The sequence below is a fragment of the Trachemys scripta genome, chromosome 24, assembly GCF_013100865.1.
Source record: "Trachemys scripta elegans isolate TJP31775 chromosome 24, CAS_Tse_1.0, whole genome shotgun sequence".
Lineage (NCBI taxonomy): Eukaryota > Metazoa > Chordata > Testudines > Emydidae > Trachemys > Trachemys scripta.
Genome location: NC_048321.1, coordinates 14,594,333 through 14,609,746, shown reverse-complemented (window position 1 = coordinate 14,609,746; position 15,414 = coordinate 14,594,333). Strand labels below are relative to the sequence as shown.

Below are 15,414 nucleotides of genomic sequence, written 5' to 3'. Positions count from 1 at the left end.
GGGCCCTGTGTGACGAAGTGTGTGTGTGGGGGGGTGTTCTTGTTTTTTCTGTGGGTTTCCAATGGTTTGCATGCAGAGGGGGTGGGACTCAGTTTCCCTGGGTGTTACTGGTTTAACGAGGGAAGGGGAGAGGGAGTTTGTTTTTGCACAGGACCGGAGAGGGAACTTGGGACCCCAGCCAATGCCCTGGAGAATGGAGACCCCAGTGACTGGTGACCTGGTGACCCGGAGGCTCAGCTCCGGAGTCGCAGCCGGTTCTGGCCAGGGGAAGGACAATGGGCTGCGGGGAGAGGACCCCGGTGACCTGACCAGCCGGTTCCAGCCCGAGGGGCCAGAGGAGGGCGGAGAGGAGAGGAGGCCCAGGCGACCTGGTTTACGACCCTGTTTCCCTGGAGAGAAGACAATGGACAGATGGGGGGCTTGGGGCCGGTGAGATCAGATGCCCAGCTGAGAAGTGGGGGGGCTCGGGGCTGGAGAGGGGGAGCAGCCAGAGCCCACCTGGATGCAGAGAGACTGGGATGTGCTGGGCTGAGGGAGGCCAGGCCTGAGGCTGGAGAGTTTCCTGTGCTGGGTTCAACTCTCAATAAACCCTCCTGTTTTACGCTGGCTGAGAGTCGCTCTGGACTAGAGAACGAGGGGGGGGCATTATTCCCTCTGGGAGTGGAGGCCCGGGGGGTCCAGAGTGGGTGGACTCCCTGAGGGGACCCACGGCAGAGACAGATGTGCTAAGGCTCAGAGAGGTGCAGCTCCAGGAGGTGGAGGGGCCTGACCCCGAGAGAGTGGACCCCCGAGAAGGGCTGTCACACTGAAAGGGGCACCCCCCACGGACAGCATGGGGCCAAGAGTGGGCGCGATCTGTGAGTCCGTGGCATCCTGTTGTGCCAGTTTTGCAACAGTGGTAAAAAAGTCACACGTCTTTTCCCCCCTCACCCTCTGGTGATGCTTTATTCAGGGAGGTTCTCACAGGAAATAACCTCCCCCCCGCCAGCAGTTTGCGGCTCGTGCCCGACGCTGGATCTCGATCCTGGATCGTGCCGAGAGCGACGGCGACAGGAGTGACCCCCAGCCGGGCTCCGTGTGCCCTAGACCGCGGCTGGGCTGGGGCCTGGTGGCGGCGCTGGGGGCTAAGTGCTCTGCTTGGGGCCGGGGGTGGGGGCCGGGCTGCATTCGGACGTTATCACGATGTCGGTGAAGACCCCCGGCAGCTTGTACACCCCCACCTTGCTGGCGCAGGTGCTTTTCGTGGCACAGCCGCGCACGGCGTAGGTGTAATTCCGGGTGCCTGAAAGCAGAGCGGAGAAGGGCGTCGCCGGGGGGATCACGCCCCAGAGAGTCCCCTGGGAACCGCCCCCTGAGACCTTCGATTGCCACCAAACTCCGCCGGGCACCTGCCTGCTGAGGGGACGGGGACACCCTGATCCCGCCCCCTCCACCGCCCGCAGCTCACCAGGCGGGAGGCCCTGTGGGTCCCGGGTACCACGCTGCCAGCCACTGGGTGCCCCGGAGGCAGATCCCAGGGCTACCAGAGCCTGGCCGGCCTGCCCCAAGCCAGGACCTCACCCCCGTCGGTTCACCTGGCCGGCCGGCCCCGAGCCGGGACCTCACCCCCGTCGGTTCACCTGGCCGGCCAGCCCCGAGCCGGGACCTCACCCCCGTCGGTTCACCTGGCCGGCCGGCCCTGAGCCGGGACCTCACCCTCCGTCAGCTCACCTGGCCGGCTGGCCCTGAGCTGGGACTTCACCCCCGTTGGTTCACCTGGCCGGCCGGCCCTGAGCCAGGACCTCACCCTCCCTCAGCTCACCTGGCCGGCTGGCCCTGAGCTGGGACCTCACCCCCGTTGGTTCACCTGGCTGGCCGGCCCCAAACCAGGACCTCCCCCTCCACCTGGCTGGCCGGCCCTGAGCTGGGACATCACCCTCTGTCAGTCCACCTGGCCGACTGGCCCTGAGCCTGGACCTCACCCCTGTCGGTTCACCTGGCTGGCCTGCCCCGAGCCGGGACCTCACCCCCGTCGGTTCACCTGGCCGACTGGCCCCGAACCGGGACCTCCCCCTCCGCCTGGCCGGCCGGCCCTGAACTGGGACCCCACCCTCTGTCAGTTCACCTGGCCGGCCGGCCCTGAGCTGGGACCCCACCCTCTGTCAGTTCCCCTGGCCAACTGGCCCTGAGCTCGGACCCCACCCTCTGTCAGTTCCCCTGGCCAACTGGCCCTGAGCTGGGACCTCGCCCCCGTCGGTTCACCTGGCCGACTGGCCCCGAACCGGGACCTCCCGCTCCGCCTGGCTGGCTTTCCAGAGCTTTCCCGCAGGTGGGGAATTTTCTTTGGGGTTTTTTCTTCTTCTGAATCTTACCTGCATTTTAATTCCACAAGGTTCTTGGCTAATTTCCCCCCCGCAGAGCCCCGGTGAGTCTCCCCCGGCCCGGAGCTCAGTGACTTGTGTTTCACTAACACAGCTGCCAGAGAGGACACAATGGGGGGCGAACCCAGCCCAGCCCGCGGGAGCTCGTTACAACGGGGCCTTATCCCTGACTGGGCTGTGCCTGGCGTTGACCCCCGCGCTCACTCCTTGCCCTGCCTTCCTCCGCTCGATGCCAGAGCCCTTCCCCGCCCCCATTGTCCCCCCCGCGCCGTTACCGGTTGTGATGGACCCAGCGAAATAGACGCAGTGGTTCTCGGCGCCCAGGCAGCTCACGGTCTCATTGGCCTGGCATTCGGTGCCCTCGGACACGCAGCCCGGGCACTGCAGCCCGCTGGGCTTGGGCTGCGCCCGTGGCACTAGGGACAGAGAGACACAGTCAGTGCTGGTGCTCGGAGCAGGGCAGGGCGGCGGGATGGGGCTGGGTGTCCTAATGGTCAGAGTAACTCCTTTAATCTGAGACGGGAGTGGGGTGTACTGGGTTGGAATGGGAGGCGTGGGTGGGAGCTGGGGGCCAGGACTCCTGGGTTCTCTGCCTGGCTCAAGCTGGGGAGCGGACTCTGGTGGGTTAGAATGGGGGGCTAGGGGAGCCAGGACTACTGGGTTCTCTCCCTGGCTCAGGCAGGGGAGCGGGGTCTCATGGGTCGGGGGGGGATGGGCTGGGAGCCAGGACTCCTGGGTTCTCTCTCCGTCTCAGGCAGGGGAGCGGGGTCTCATGGGTCAGAGAGGGGGGATGGGCTGGGAGCCAGGACCCCTGGGTTCTCTCTCCGTCTCAGGCAGGGGAGCGGGGTCTCATGGGTCAGAGGGGGCTGGGCAGGTGACTGGTCCCGTACACCTCACAGCCCCCTTGTTGCACAGGTCCCGCTGGCAGCACTTGGCGGCGCTCCGCACACGCAAGCCGAAGGCAGAACTGAGGCTGGAGGATCGCGGGGGGCAGAACTTGTTCTCGGTGCAGCCCTTGTAGGTGCCCAGTTTCTGCTCCTTCCCTGGGGGCGAGACGGGGGGGAGGCGTCACCGGGCCGGACGGGCTGCGGCACAGCGGGGCTAAGGCCTGCCCTGGCTCTGCGCGGCTCCTGGAACCAGCCGGCACGTCCCTCCGGCTCCTATGCGGAGGCGCGGCCACGGGGCTCCGCACGCTGCCCCCACCACGAGTGCTGGCTCCGCAGCTCCCATTGGCTGGGAACTGTGGCCAATGAGAGCTAAGGGGGCGGCACCTGCGGATGGGTGCAGTGCACAGAGCTACCTGGCCGCGCCTCCACCTAGGAGCTAGACATGCTGGCCACTTCCGGGAGCCACCTGAGGTCAGTCCTGCCCGGACCCCACAGCCCAAAACCCCTCCTACACCCCAACCCCCTGCCCCAGGTTCAAACCTCGTCCCGCACCCAAACTCCCTCCCAAAGCCCACACCCCTTCCCGCACGCCGAACCCCTCAGCCCCAGCCCCACTCCACAGCCTGCACCCCCCCACACCCCCCCCCCAACCCCCTGCCCCAGCTCTGGAGTGGCCTCAGAGAAGGGGCGGGGCAGGGGCAGGGCCTCAGGAAGGGGCGGGGCAGGGGTGTTTGGTTTTCTGCAGTTGGAAAGTTGGCCGTTCTACCCAGAGGGAATGAACAGAACAGGGAATCATGAAGTGATCCCTCCCCTGTCGCCCATTCCCAGTTTCTAGCAAACAGAGGCTAGGGACACCATCCCTGCCCGTCCTGGCCAATAGCCATTGATGGACCTATCCTCCATGAACTTATCTAGTTCTTGTTTGAACCCTGTTCTAGTCTTGGCCGTCACAACATCCTCTGGCGAGGAGTTCCACAGGTTGACTCCACTGCACCTGGCGTGATGGGCCCTGATCTCAGTTGGAGTCTGGGTGATGCCTGGCGTGACAGGGACCCCGCTGGCTGGCCAGCAGCAGAGCCCAGCCCCTCCCCCTCGGGGGCGGGGAGATGCCCGTCACCCACCGACTCTGGTCTCCGAGGTGAGGATGAGGCAGGCGGTCTGGGAGGGGGCGCAGTCCTGCGGCTCTCCGGAGCACGTCTTGTCAGCGCTGCTGCAGCGTTCGCACTTCAGGCAGCCACCTGGGGAGAGCCGGGAGGATTTGGGAGAGGGATAATCCGCAGGGCCGCTGGCCCCCCCTTAACAGATCGTTCCAGTGGGGGCACCCCTGCTGCCTGGTCACCCGCAGCAGCTGAGTAGCGGAGCTTAGATTGGGCTTGCCGTTCTGGGAGCCAGGACTCCTGGGTTCTCTGAGTGGGGAGTGGGATCTAGTGGTTAGAGCAGGGGGGGGCTGGGAGCCAGGACTCCTGGGTTCTCTCCCCGGCTCTGGGAGGGGAGCGGGGGCTGGTGGGTTAGAGCAGGGGGCTGGGAGCAGGACTCCTGGGTTCTGTCCCCGGCTCTGTGAGGGGAGTGGGGACTAGGGGTTAGAGCAGGGGTGGCTGGGAGCCAGGACTCCTGGGTTCTCTGCCCCGCTCTGGGAGGGGAGTGGGGGCTGGTGGGTTAGAGCAGGGGGCTGAGAGCAGGACTCCTGGGTTCTGTCCCGGCTCTGGGAGGGGAGTGGGGACTAGGGGTTAGAGCAGGGGTGGCTGGGAGCCAGGACTCCTGGGTTCTCTGCCCCGCTCTGGGAGGGGAGTGGGGGCTGGTGGGTTAGAGCAGGGGGCTGGGAGCAGGACTCCTGGGTTCTGTCCCGGCTCTGGGAGGGGAGTGGGGGCTGGTGGTTACAGCGGGGGGGCTGGGAGCAGGACTCCTGGGTTCTCTCCCCGGCTCTGGAAGGGGAGTGGGATCTGGTGGCTGGTGCTGGACAGACATTACCACTCACCCGTGGCCAGCAGCGCGGACAGCAGGCAGAGGGCCAGGTGGGCCGCCATGGTGCAGGGCAGAACGCGAGGCAGCGAGCGGAGCTGGCCGTCGGATGCAGCCAGGGCTGCGCCCACTGGCGATTTATAGCCACGGGGCTGGGCCAGGGCAGGGAACAGGGCCTGGGAACAGCCAGTTCCTGGAGGGATCCGGCTCCGGAGCCATCAATTAACCTGGCCTGGACCTCTCCCCGCCGGCCACGTCTCCCTTTCCATCCCTGCCATGCACCCCGCCTGGCCTGCTACCACGCGGCCCCTCCCGCCGTGCCCTGGGGCTGCCGCTCTCGGACTATGGGGTATCTGGGGGGCCAGGGTTGAGATGAGGATTTGGGGAGCCTGGGGGTGGAATATGGGGGATCCCATTTAGGGAAGCCTGCGACCTGACCAGTGCGGCCTCACACCGCCCCCATTGCCCCAGCCCGTAATCCGGCCAAGGGCCCTCCCTGCCCCCAGCCCTGGGAGCCCAGGAGGGACACAGGCCAGCCGGTGCCTCGGCATGGGGCAGGGGGCCGAGATCAAGGGGGGAAAGCAGCCCTGATGCCAAGGAGACAGGCCTGTGAGCAGCCGGCCGCAGCCACCAAGCGAGATTGTCCAGAGGGGAGGATGCGCCGGCCAAGCCGGGGCCAGGCCCTGTCACAAAGCAGACGCCCGCCTGCAGGTTCCCCGTCCGGTACGGGAACTTGGCAAGACTCCGGCTGGGGTCGCAAACCCACAGACACTCCTAAGACGTGCTAGGTGCTGGACACATTCCCAACGGATCCCCCCGGTACCGAGTTAGGGGTAAACACACTCCCCAAAATGGTACGGGGACACCCGGACCCCGCCTAAGGCTAGGCTCAGAGTGACAGGGGCATGGCTAGAGATGGCTTGAGCCTGGGTCAACCAGGGTATTAGCCCCATCAGGGGATAATACCTGCTTTGTTACTATCCCGGTGTAAAGGCGGGGTCCCAGAGGGGTGTCTGTCTGGCCGAAGGGGGAATGGAAAGTCCCACCAGGGATTTTCTATCCCCGGCTCTGGGAGGGGAGTGGGGGCTAGTGGTTAGAGTAGCAGGGGCTGGGAGCCGGGACTCCTGGGTTCTCTCCCCGGCTCTGATTCCGGGCAGAGGACTGAGAGGGCCCAGGGGAGCCGAGCGAAGCGCCCAGGTTGCTGACGGAGGCGCGGCTGGCCTGGCTGGGGGCCAGCGTGGGCAGGACAGAGAGTTTCTGGGCACGGCCCTGGAGAAAGGCCTTTGGGACAGTCACGCAGCAGCAAAGGCAGAGGGCTGGCCAGCCGGCTGCAGTGACGAGCCCGCCTTGCTGGGATCTAGCGCAGGGGGTCTCGGCCCTTTTCTTTCGGAGCCCCCCTCCACATGCTCTAAAAACTCCAGGGCCCGGCCGGGGCAGGGGGGCTTGGGGCTCCGGCCAGGGGCGGGACCCTGGGGCACAGGCGTAGTTTGACTTCTGTTTTCGGGGAGGGGGCTCGGGCCGGCTCTGCACAGCGGGGTCCAGGGAGGGAGAGTCGCCTCCACTCCCAGACTCCCCTCAGCAGACCCCTCCGCCTGCCTGGGGCTGTGTGGGGGGGCTGCTCCCCGAGGGCTCTGCCAGCCCCGGAGCCGGGTCCCCGCCCGGCGGCTCTGACTGGCGGCAGGAGCAGTGAAAGGGGGCTGGGAGCAGCCGTAACCCGGGCACCAGCAGCAGCCGGGGGAATGGCACTGCTGCCCACCCCACGGCACCACCTGCCCCGCAGTGCCTGGCTCCGGCTTCCCGCCTAGGACCTGGCCAAAGGGTGGGGCCTGAGGGTGGGGCCTGAGGGAGAGGAGAAGGGGGGGTGGAGCTGCCCCCAGGACTGCCCCACTCTGGGTAAGACACTGCAGTTTGGGGGAGCAACTCCCTCATGTCCCCTCACCTCTGCCCATGGGCTCAGGGCTTCTGCCCACATCGGAGCTTCGGGGGGGGGGGGGGAACCCCGGGGTTTAGCCCCCCCAGTGGGTGGGGCACGATGCCAGGGCTCGTGGTTTCAGCGAAAGGGCTCACGGATCTCCAGGAGGCTGCGGAGCCCCATTTATCTAGGGGGGGTGATCCCAGGGGGGGCCTGGGACACAGCTGCACGGATGGGTCTATAGGGGGACGGGTAGGGAGACTAAGGGCTGTGTATGGGGACGGAGAACAGGTCAGATGGAGGCAGTATGGCCAACCCCAAAGGTTCAAAAAATCATGAGATTGGCTTTAAAATCACGAGATCCATGTTTGTTTGGAGCGGCGAACAGCAGAGGCTAACAGCGGGAGTTTGCCTGGGAGCTGTCCGAGAGGAGGTACGCTAAGTGCTGCATTAGGGGGGCTGTGTTGGTGAGTATCTGAGTGTCTGCTGCTGGGACAGTTGGTCAGTTTGACCGTGTGCTTGATTGCTTGCTTGTTTGTTTGAAAAGTGTGAATTGGGAGTGCTTTGTTCCAGCTGGGCCTTGAGTGGGCCTGACTGGTATATAAGGGCAGTCAGCAGCGAACCAGCTGAGCGGCGAACAGCAGAGGCTAACAGCGGGAGTTTGCCTAGGGAGAGCGCACTGAGGCTTTCATCTGCAGGTTTCTCCGAATAGTTCCTGCAACAGTTGAGGAAGCTCCTAAGAGGACGGTGATATGGAAGGTGAGCGATCAGCTGTTGTAACCTGCACAGGTTGTGCCATGTTTGTCTTTCTTCCGCAGGACAGAAGTGACTTTGTCTGTACAAAGTGCAAGCTGGTCTCCATACTGGAGGAGAAGGTTCGAGGGCTGGAGAAACAAGTATCGACTCTGCGTTGCATAAGGGAAAATGAAGATTTCCTGGACAGACGTCAGGAGATGCTTCTACGGCCACAATGTTCTGAAGATTCAGAGCAGGCGGAGCAGGGACAGAAGGATTGTGAGGAGGTTTGGCAGCATGTGACCTCCAGAAGAAGAAAGAGGAGCGTCCATGCACCAGCAATGGAGATACAGGTGAGGAATCGTTTCCATGTTCTCTCTACAGGTGCTAATGCGGAGAGTGGACTAGATGGCCCATCTGAGGGAAGGGAGCAGAAGGAGACTCCACCGATTGGAAGGCAAAAGATGCACTGTCCTAGGGATGGGGGTTCCACGACCTCCACTCCCAAGAGGAGGAGGAGGGTGGTGGTGGTCGGGGACTCCCTCCTCAGGGGGACTGAGTCATCTATCTGCCGCCCTGACCGGGAAAACCGAGAGGTCTGCTGCTTGCCAGGAGCTAGGATACACGATGTGACGGAGAGACTGCCGAGACTCATCAAGCCCTCGGATCGCTACCCCTTCCTGCTTCTCCACGTGGGCACCAATGATACTGCCAAGAATGACCTTGAGCGGATCACTGCAGACTACGTGGCTCTGGGAAGAAGGATAAAGGAGTTTGAGGCGCAAGTGGTGTTCTCGTCCATCCTCCCTGTGCAAGGAAAAGGCCGGGGTAGAGACCGTCGAATCGTGGAAGTCAACGAATGGCTACGCAGGTGGTGTCGGAGAGAAGGCTTTGGATTCTTCGACCATGGGATGGTGTTCCAAGAAGGAGTGCTAGGCAGAGATGGGCTCCACCTAACGAAGAGAGGGAAGAGCATCTTCGCCAGCAGGCTGGCTAACCTAGTGAGGAGGGCTTTAAACTAGGTTCACCGGGGGAAGGAGACCAAAGCCCTGAGGTAAGTGGGGAAATGGGATCCTGGGAGGAAGCACAAGCAGGAGAGCGCAAGAGGGGAGGACTCCTGTCTCATGCTGAGAAAGAGGGACGATCATTGAGTTATCTTAAGTGCCTATACACAAATGCAAGAAGCCTGGGAAACAAGCAGGGAGAACTGGAAGTCCTGGCACAGTCAGGGAACTATGATGTGATTGGAATAACAGAGACTTGGTGGGACAACTCACATGACTGGAGTACTGTCATGGATGGATATAAACTGTTCAGGAAGGACAGGCAGGGCAGAAAAGGTGGGGGAGTTGCGTTGTATGTAAGAGAGGAGTATGACTGCTCAGAGCTCCGGTATGATACTGCAGAAAAACCTGAGAGTCTCTGGATAAAGTTGAGAAGTGGGAGCAACAAGGGTGATGTTGTGGTTGGAGTCTGCTATAGACCACCAGACCAGGGGGATGAGGTGGACGAGGCTTTCTTCTGGCAGCTAGCAGAAATTGCTAGATCGCAGGCCCTGGTTCTCATGGGAGACTTTAATCACCCTGATATCTGCTGGGAGAGCAATACAGCGGTGCACAGGCAATCCAGGAAATTTTTGGAAAGTGTAGGGGACAATTTCCTGGTGCAAGTGCTGGAGGAACCAACTAGGGGCAAAGCTTTTCTTGACCTGCTGCTCACAAACAGGGAAGAACTAGTAGGGGAAGCAAAAGTGGATGGGAACCTGGGAGGCAGTGACCATGAGATGGTCGAGTTCAGGATCCTGACACAAGGAAGAAAGGAGAGCAGCAGAATATGGACCCTGGACTTCAGAAAAGCAGACTTTGACTCCCTCAGGGAACAGATGGGCAGGATCCCCTGGGAGAATAACATGAAGGGCAAAGGGGTCCAGGAGAGCTGGCTGTATTTTAAAGAATCCTTATTGAGGTTGCAGGAACAAACCATCCCGATGTGTAGAAAGAATAGTAAATATGGCAGGCGACCAGCTTGGCTAAACAGTGAAATCCTTGCTGATCTTAAATGCAAAAAAGAGGCTTATAAGAAGTGGAAGATTGGACAAATGACCAGGGAGGAGTATAAAAATATTGCTCAGGCGTGCAGGAGTGAAATCAGGAAGGCCAAATCACACTTGGAGTTGCAGTTAGCAAGAGATGTTAAGAGTAACAAGAAGGGTTTCTTCAGGTATGTTAGCAACAAGAAGAAAATCAAGGAAAGTGTGGGCCCCTTACTGAATGAGGGAGGCAACCTAGTGACAGAGGATGTGGAAAAAGCTAATGTACTCAATGATTTTTTTGCCTCTGTCTTCACGCACAAGGTCAGCTCCCAGATTGCTGCACTGGGCAGTACAGCATGGGGAGAAGGTGACCAACCCTCTGTGGAGAAAGAAGTGGTTCAGGACTATTTAGAAAAACTGGACGTGCACAAGTCCATGGGGCCGGATGCGCTGCATCCGAGGGTGCTAAAAGAGTTGGCGGGTGAGATTGCAGAGCCATTAGCCATTATTTTTGAAAACTCATGGCGATCGGGGGAGGTCCCAGATGACTGGAAAAAGGCTAATGTAGTGCCCATCTTTAAAAAAGGGAAGAAGGAGGATCCGGGGAACTACAGGCCAGTCAGCCTTACCTCAGTCCCTGGAAAAATCATGGAGCAGGTCCTCAAGGAATCAATTATGAAACATTTAGAGGAGAGGAAAGTGATCAGGAACAGTCAGCATGGATTCACGAAGGGGAAGTCGTGCCTGACTAACCTAATTGCCTTCTATGATGAGATAACTGGCTCTGTGGATGAGGGGAAAGCAGTGGATGTGTTATTCCTTGACTTTAGCAAAGCTTTTGATACGGTCTCCCACAGTATTCTTGCCACCAAGTTAAAGAAGTATGGGCTGGATGAATGGACTGTAAGGTGGATAGAAAGCTGGCTAGATCGTCGGGCTCAACGGGTAGTGATCAATGGCTCCATGTCTAGTTGGCAGCCGGTTTCAAGTGGAGTGCCCCAAGGGTCGGTCCTGGGGCCGGTTTTGTTTAATATCTTTATTAATGATCTGGAGGATGGTGTGGACTGCACTCTCAGCAAGTTTGCAGATGACACTAAACTAGGAGGCGTGGTAGATACACTAGAGGGTAGGGATCGGATACAGAGGGACCTAGACAAATTAGAGGATTGGGCAGAAAAAAACCTGATGAGGTTCAACAAGGACAAGTGCAGAGTCCTGCACTTAGGACGGAAGAATCCCATGCACTGCTACAGACTAGGGACCGAATGGCTAGGTAGCAGTTCTGCTGAAAAGGACCTAGGGGTCACAGTGGACGAGAAGCTGGATATGAGTCAACAGTGTGCTCTTGTTGCCAAGAAGGCTAACGGCATTTTGGGCTGTATAAGTAGGGGCATTGCCAGCAGATCGAGGAATGTGATCGTTCCCCTTTATTCGACATTGGTGAGGCCTCATCTGGAATACTGTGTCCAGTTTTGGGCCCCACACTACAAGAAGGATGTGGAAAAATTGGAAAGAGTCCAGCGGAGGGCAACAAAAATGATTAGGGGTCTGGAGCACATGACTTATGAGGAGAGGCTGAGAGAACTGGGATTGTTTAGTCTCCAGAAGAGAAGAATGAGGGGGGATTTGATAGCAGCCTTCAACTACCTGAAGGGGGGTTCCAAAGAGGATGGAGCTCGGCTGTTCTCAGTGATGGCAGATGACAGAACAAGGAGCAATGGTCTCAAGTTGCAGTGGGGGAGGTCCAGGTTGGATATCAGGAAAAACTATTTCACTAGGAGGGTGGTGAAACACTGGAATGCGTTACCTAGGGAGGTGGTGGAGTCTCCTTCCTTGGAGGTTTTTAAGGCCCGGCTTGACAAAGCCCTGGCTGGGATGATTTAGCTGGGAATTGGTCCTGCTTTGAGCAGGGGGTTGGACTAGATGACCTCTTGAGGTCCCTTCCAACTCTGATATTCTATGATTCTATGATTCTATGATCACGTAAAGATACGAGATCTGGGGGGCTTGTAATTTGCCGTCTGCTCTTTGAGCCGTTAGGGGACCCACGGGTCACGGTTTGTAGCTTTCTCCACAGCCGCGAGGGCTCGAAACGGCCCTCTGCTTTAAGGCTGAAACCAGCCCAGACCCACCGGACTCTGGGAACGAAAACGATAATTATCATCAAAAACAACGAGGAGTCCTTGTGGCACCTTAGAGACGAACACATTTATTTGGGCATCAGCTTTCGTGGGCTACAGCCCACTTCATCGGATGCAACTCAATTCATTATAATTCTAGTATATTATAATTATCACGAGACTCGTGACAGAACGATGAGTCGGCCCCGCTGTAGCGACGCGGGTGGCTGGCGATGGACGGATGGGTAGGAAGGTGTGCGTGGGGATGGACGGACAGACAGAGGGATGAGGATGAAGCGGGAGGGACAGGGGAGGTGCTGCAGACCGTAGCCGGGGCCAGCCCAGGTTACCCGTGCGTTACTTTGCTCAGCACTGGTGTCAGTCTGGTACGACTGTAGTTAACGTTTAGCCTCTAGGGAAGCCGCTGCGCCTGCTCTAACCTCCCGAGCCGTGTCTGGGTTCCGGCCTGCGAGGAAAGCGCTCGCTTTTGTTCTAGAGCTTTGAAACCGTTTGCTCTGGACGTGTGAACCCAGCCTGGGAATCGTCCCCCCGCCCGGGCAGCAGGGCCTAGCCGAACCAGACGGGCCAGCCAAGGCCATTGCAATCCTGAGGGCTGGTTAACGGCCCTGTCTCACCTGTCACCAAGTCACAGGGAAATTGTCCCTCTCTCTCTTCACTGTTTGCCCTCTAAACTGAGGCCAAGATCCCCAGGGGAGACCCCTGGGTCCACCCTGAAAGGCACTTCAAACCGACAGATCACTCCAAGTCAGGCAGGCGTTAGGATTTGCACCAGGCCTTGTGTTTGGTGTAGGATCTAGGGCACCAGTTGATCTGGGGAAGTGACTGGGAGCAACCTACTGGAGGGTGATTTCTGGTGTAAGTGACTTGGTCACTAAAGCCAGTGTGGTTGGGTGGCAAGACAGCCTGGAGAGTCTCAGGGGACGGGCTGGGACTCCGCGGTTAGACACTGACAGCGATCCAGGAGTTGGCATTTGTTACTGTCTTGGGGAAATCTAATACTAGAACTCACCACCAGCTTGGGGGGCCTGTCCCGGGTCTGTCAGCCTGCCCTGAAATAGGCATTCACGGTCGTGAGCCGCTTCAGACAGCGTGACGGAGGGACCGCCAGAGGCGTGTGTACGCAGACAGAAAGAGGGAGCAGAAGTCGCCCTCAGTCATGGCCCGGTGCCACCATCCTGCTCGCCGGGGCTGCCATCGCACAACGATGACACCGAGTCACAACACTGAGTCAGTCCCTGTGCCCAGGTTCCTCATGGTAATTAGGGTTGCCAGGCGTCCCGTTTCCGACTGTAGAGCCTGGTTGAAAAGGGACCCTGGCAGCTCCGGTCAGCACTGCTGACTGGGCCATTGAAAGTCTGGTCAGCAGCGCAGCGGGGCTAAGGCAGGCTCCCTACCTGCCCTGGCTCCACGTGGCTCCCGGACGCGGCCGGCATGTCCAGCTCCTAATGCAGGGGCAGCCACGGGGGCTCTGTGCAGTGCCCCTGCCCTGAGCACTGGCTCCGCAGCTCCCATTGGCCAGGAGCCGCAGCTAATGGGAGCTGCGGGGGCGGCGCCTGCGGATGGGGGAGCGCACCTGGCCACGCCTCCGTCTCAGAGCCGGATACACCGACCGCTTCCGGGAGTCGCCTGAGGTAAGCACCACCCAGAGCCTGCAACCCTCCCCGCCTCCCGCGCCCCAACCCCCTGCCCCAGTCCTGAGCCCCCTCCCGCGCCCCAACCCCCTGCCCCAGCCCGGTGAAAACGAGCGAGTGAGCGAGGGTGGGGGGATGTGGTAAGATGAGTCCCTGAAACATAACCCTTGGACCAGAGGCCCGGTATGAGACATGAGGCCTGAACTAAAGGAATGGTCAAGACTTTGCTAACACAAAGCAAGGTGAAGCTGTGAGTCAGAGACAGGCCCTGCTCACAGAATTGGCAAGAAGAAGGCTGATGTTGCTATTATACACATGCCTGAAAGATACTAATCACTAGTAAGAGAAACGTGCCAGGATGGTCCGGGAACCCCCTGGCAGTGCCTTCCACACAGATAACAAGGAACAGGCTGACCCATTTTAACGACAGGGTCAAAAGGATCATGTGGTGGATAGATTTGTTTTGTTCGAACCCACGTGCGCCAGGAGAATCCCGCCACGGACTGAGACGGTCCATTGTCAGCATAGGCGCTGACCCTGTGGGTGCTCCGGGGCCGGAGCACCCACAGGGAAAAATTAGTGGGTGCTCAGGACCCACCGGCAGCCAAGCTCCCCTGCCCCTCCACCTACCTCCCAGCGTTTCCCGCCTGGCCGCTGCCAAACAGCTCCGGGAGAGGGGGGAGGAGTGGGAACATGGTGTGCTCAGGGGAAGAGGTGGGGCCGGGGTGGGGATTTGGGGAAGGAGTCGGAATAGGGGCAGGGAGGGAGCAGAGTTGGGGCAGGGACTTTGGGGAAGGGTTTGGAATGGGGGCCGGGAAGGGGTGGGAAGAGGCAGGGCTTCATGGAAAGGGTGGAGTGGGGGTGGGGGTAGGGGCAGAGGGGAGGTCGAACTCCCACAGAAAAGAGGGGAAGTAGGCACCTATGATTGTCGGGGGGCGCATATTCGTAGTATCTCCTGTAGAGTCTGTGGGGAACTAGTCCTGTGTTTCGTTTGACAATGAACCTGGCCGGGGGTCTTCGTTCCTTACTGGAGCCTGTGGTCATTGGGGGTTCTCCGGGGCCTGCTGTGCCAGCGATCTGCAGAGCCGGGGCAGCACACAGAGGGAACACACGCATGCAGCCGACTGGTATCAACAATGAACAGAGCAGAGCACCCCACCGGTGACGTCTGACGACACCGGTGACCCCAAACATGGACTGGCTTACATAAAGCAATAGTAGAAACAGAAGCTCTAAAAAGTAATAACGAAAGTCAAAAAGCTGGAATTTTGCAATTAATGTCCATGGCAGTACGATGGCTTAAACAACACGCCACCACACTGGCCAGGCAAGTCCTGGAGAAAACCGGGCAAGTAGAAGAGGTAACTGAAGCCTTGGAGGAAGCAACCCAGGCAGTCGAGCACTGGAAAGCCCAAGCGCTTTTAACAGGGCGACAGGCGGTCCAGACCCACGATCTGCTCGAACAGATCAAGCAGGAAAATAAACAATTGGAAACAGCTGTGGAAAACCTGCAGAAGAAAAAGCTACTGTCCCCTATTGCTTGACAGACTTCGTACCTGAAGGGTGGGGGCAGAAATGGAAACAGATTGGTTAGCTAAATGAAAAGATGGAACATGGGACAACTGGAATGGAGGCTGCACTGGGGACGTGTGGAATGATGACCCAGGTAGATCCTCCTCTCTTGACCCGGGGGCAGGGGCCACCACCCTGCAATCGCCACCTTATGCTGAGAACCAGGTTCTGGATAAACCCTCCCC

At 59.8% G+C, this 15,414-nt stretch overlaps 1 protein-coding gene across 1 annotated transcript; it reads right to left on the bottom strand.

Annotated features, from left to right (window-relative positions):
- Window positions 1–983: 983 nt before the first annotated feature.
- On the bottom strand, window positions 984–14,773 carry LOC117869905 (phospholipase A2 inhibitor and Ly6/PLAUR domain-containing protein-like). The gene is made up of 6 exons (XM_034757008.1): window positions 14,577–14,773; window positions 14,288–14,322; window positions 4,369–4,485; window positions 3,251–3,403; window positions 2,636–2,776; window positions 984–1,282 (listed from the first exon to the last, which is right to left on the bottom strand). The coding sequence occupies exons 1-6, from the start codon at window positions 14,771–14,773 to the stop codon at window positions 1,125–1,127; spliced, it is 801 nt and encodes a 266-aa protein (XP_034612899.1). The 3' UTR covers window positions 984–1,124.
- Window positions 14,774–15,414: the final 641 nt, after the last annotated feature.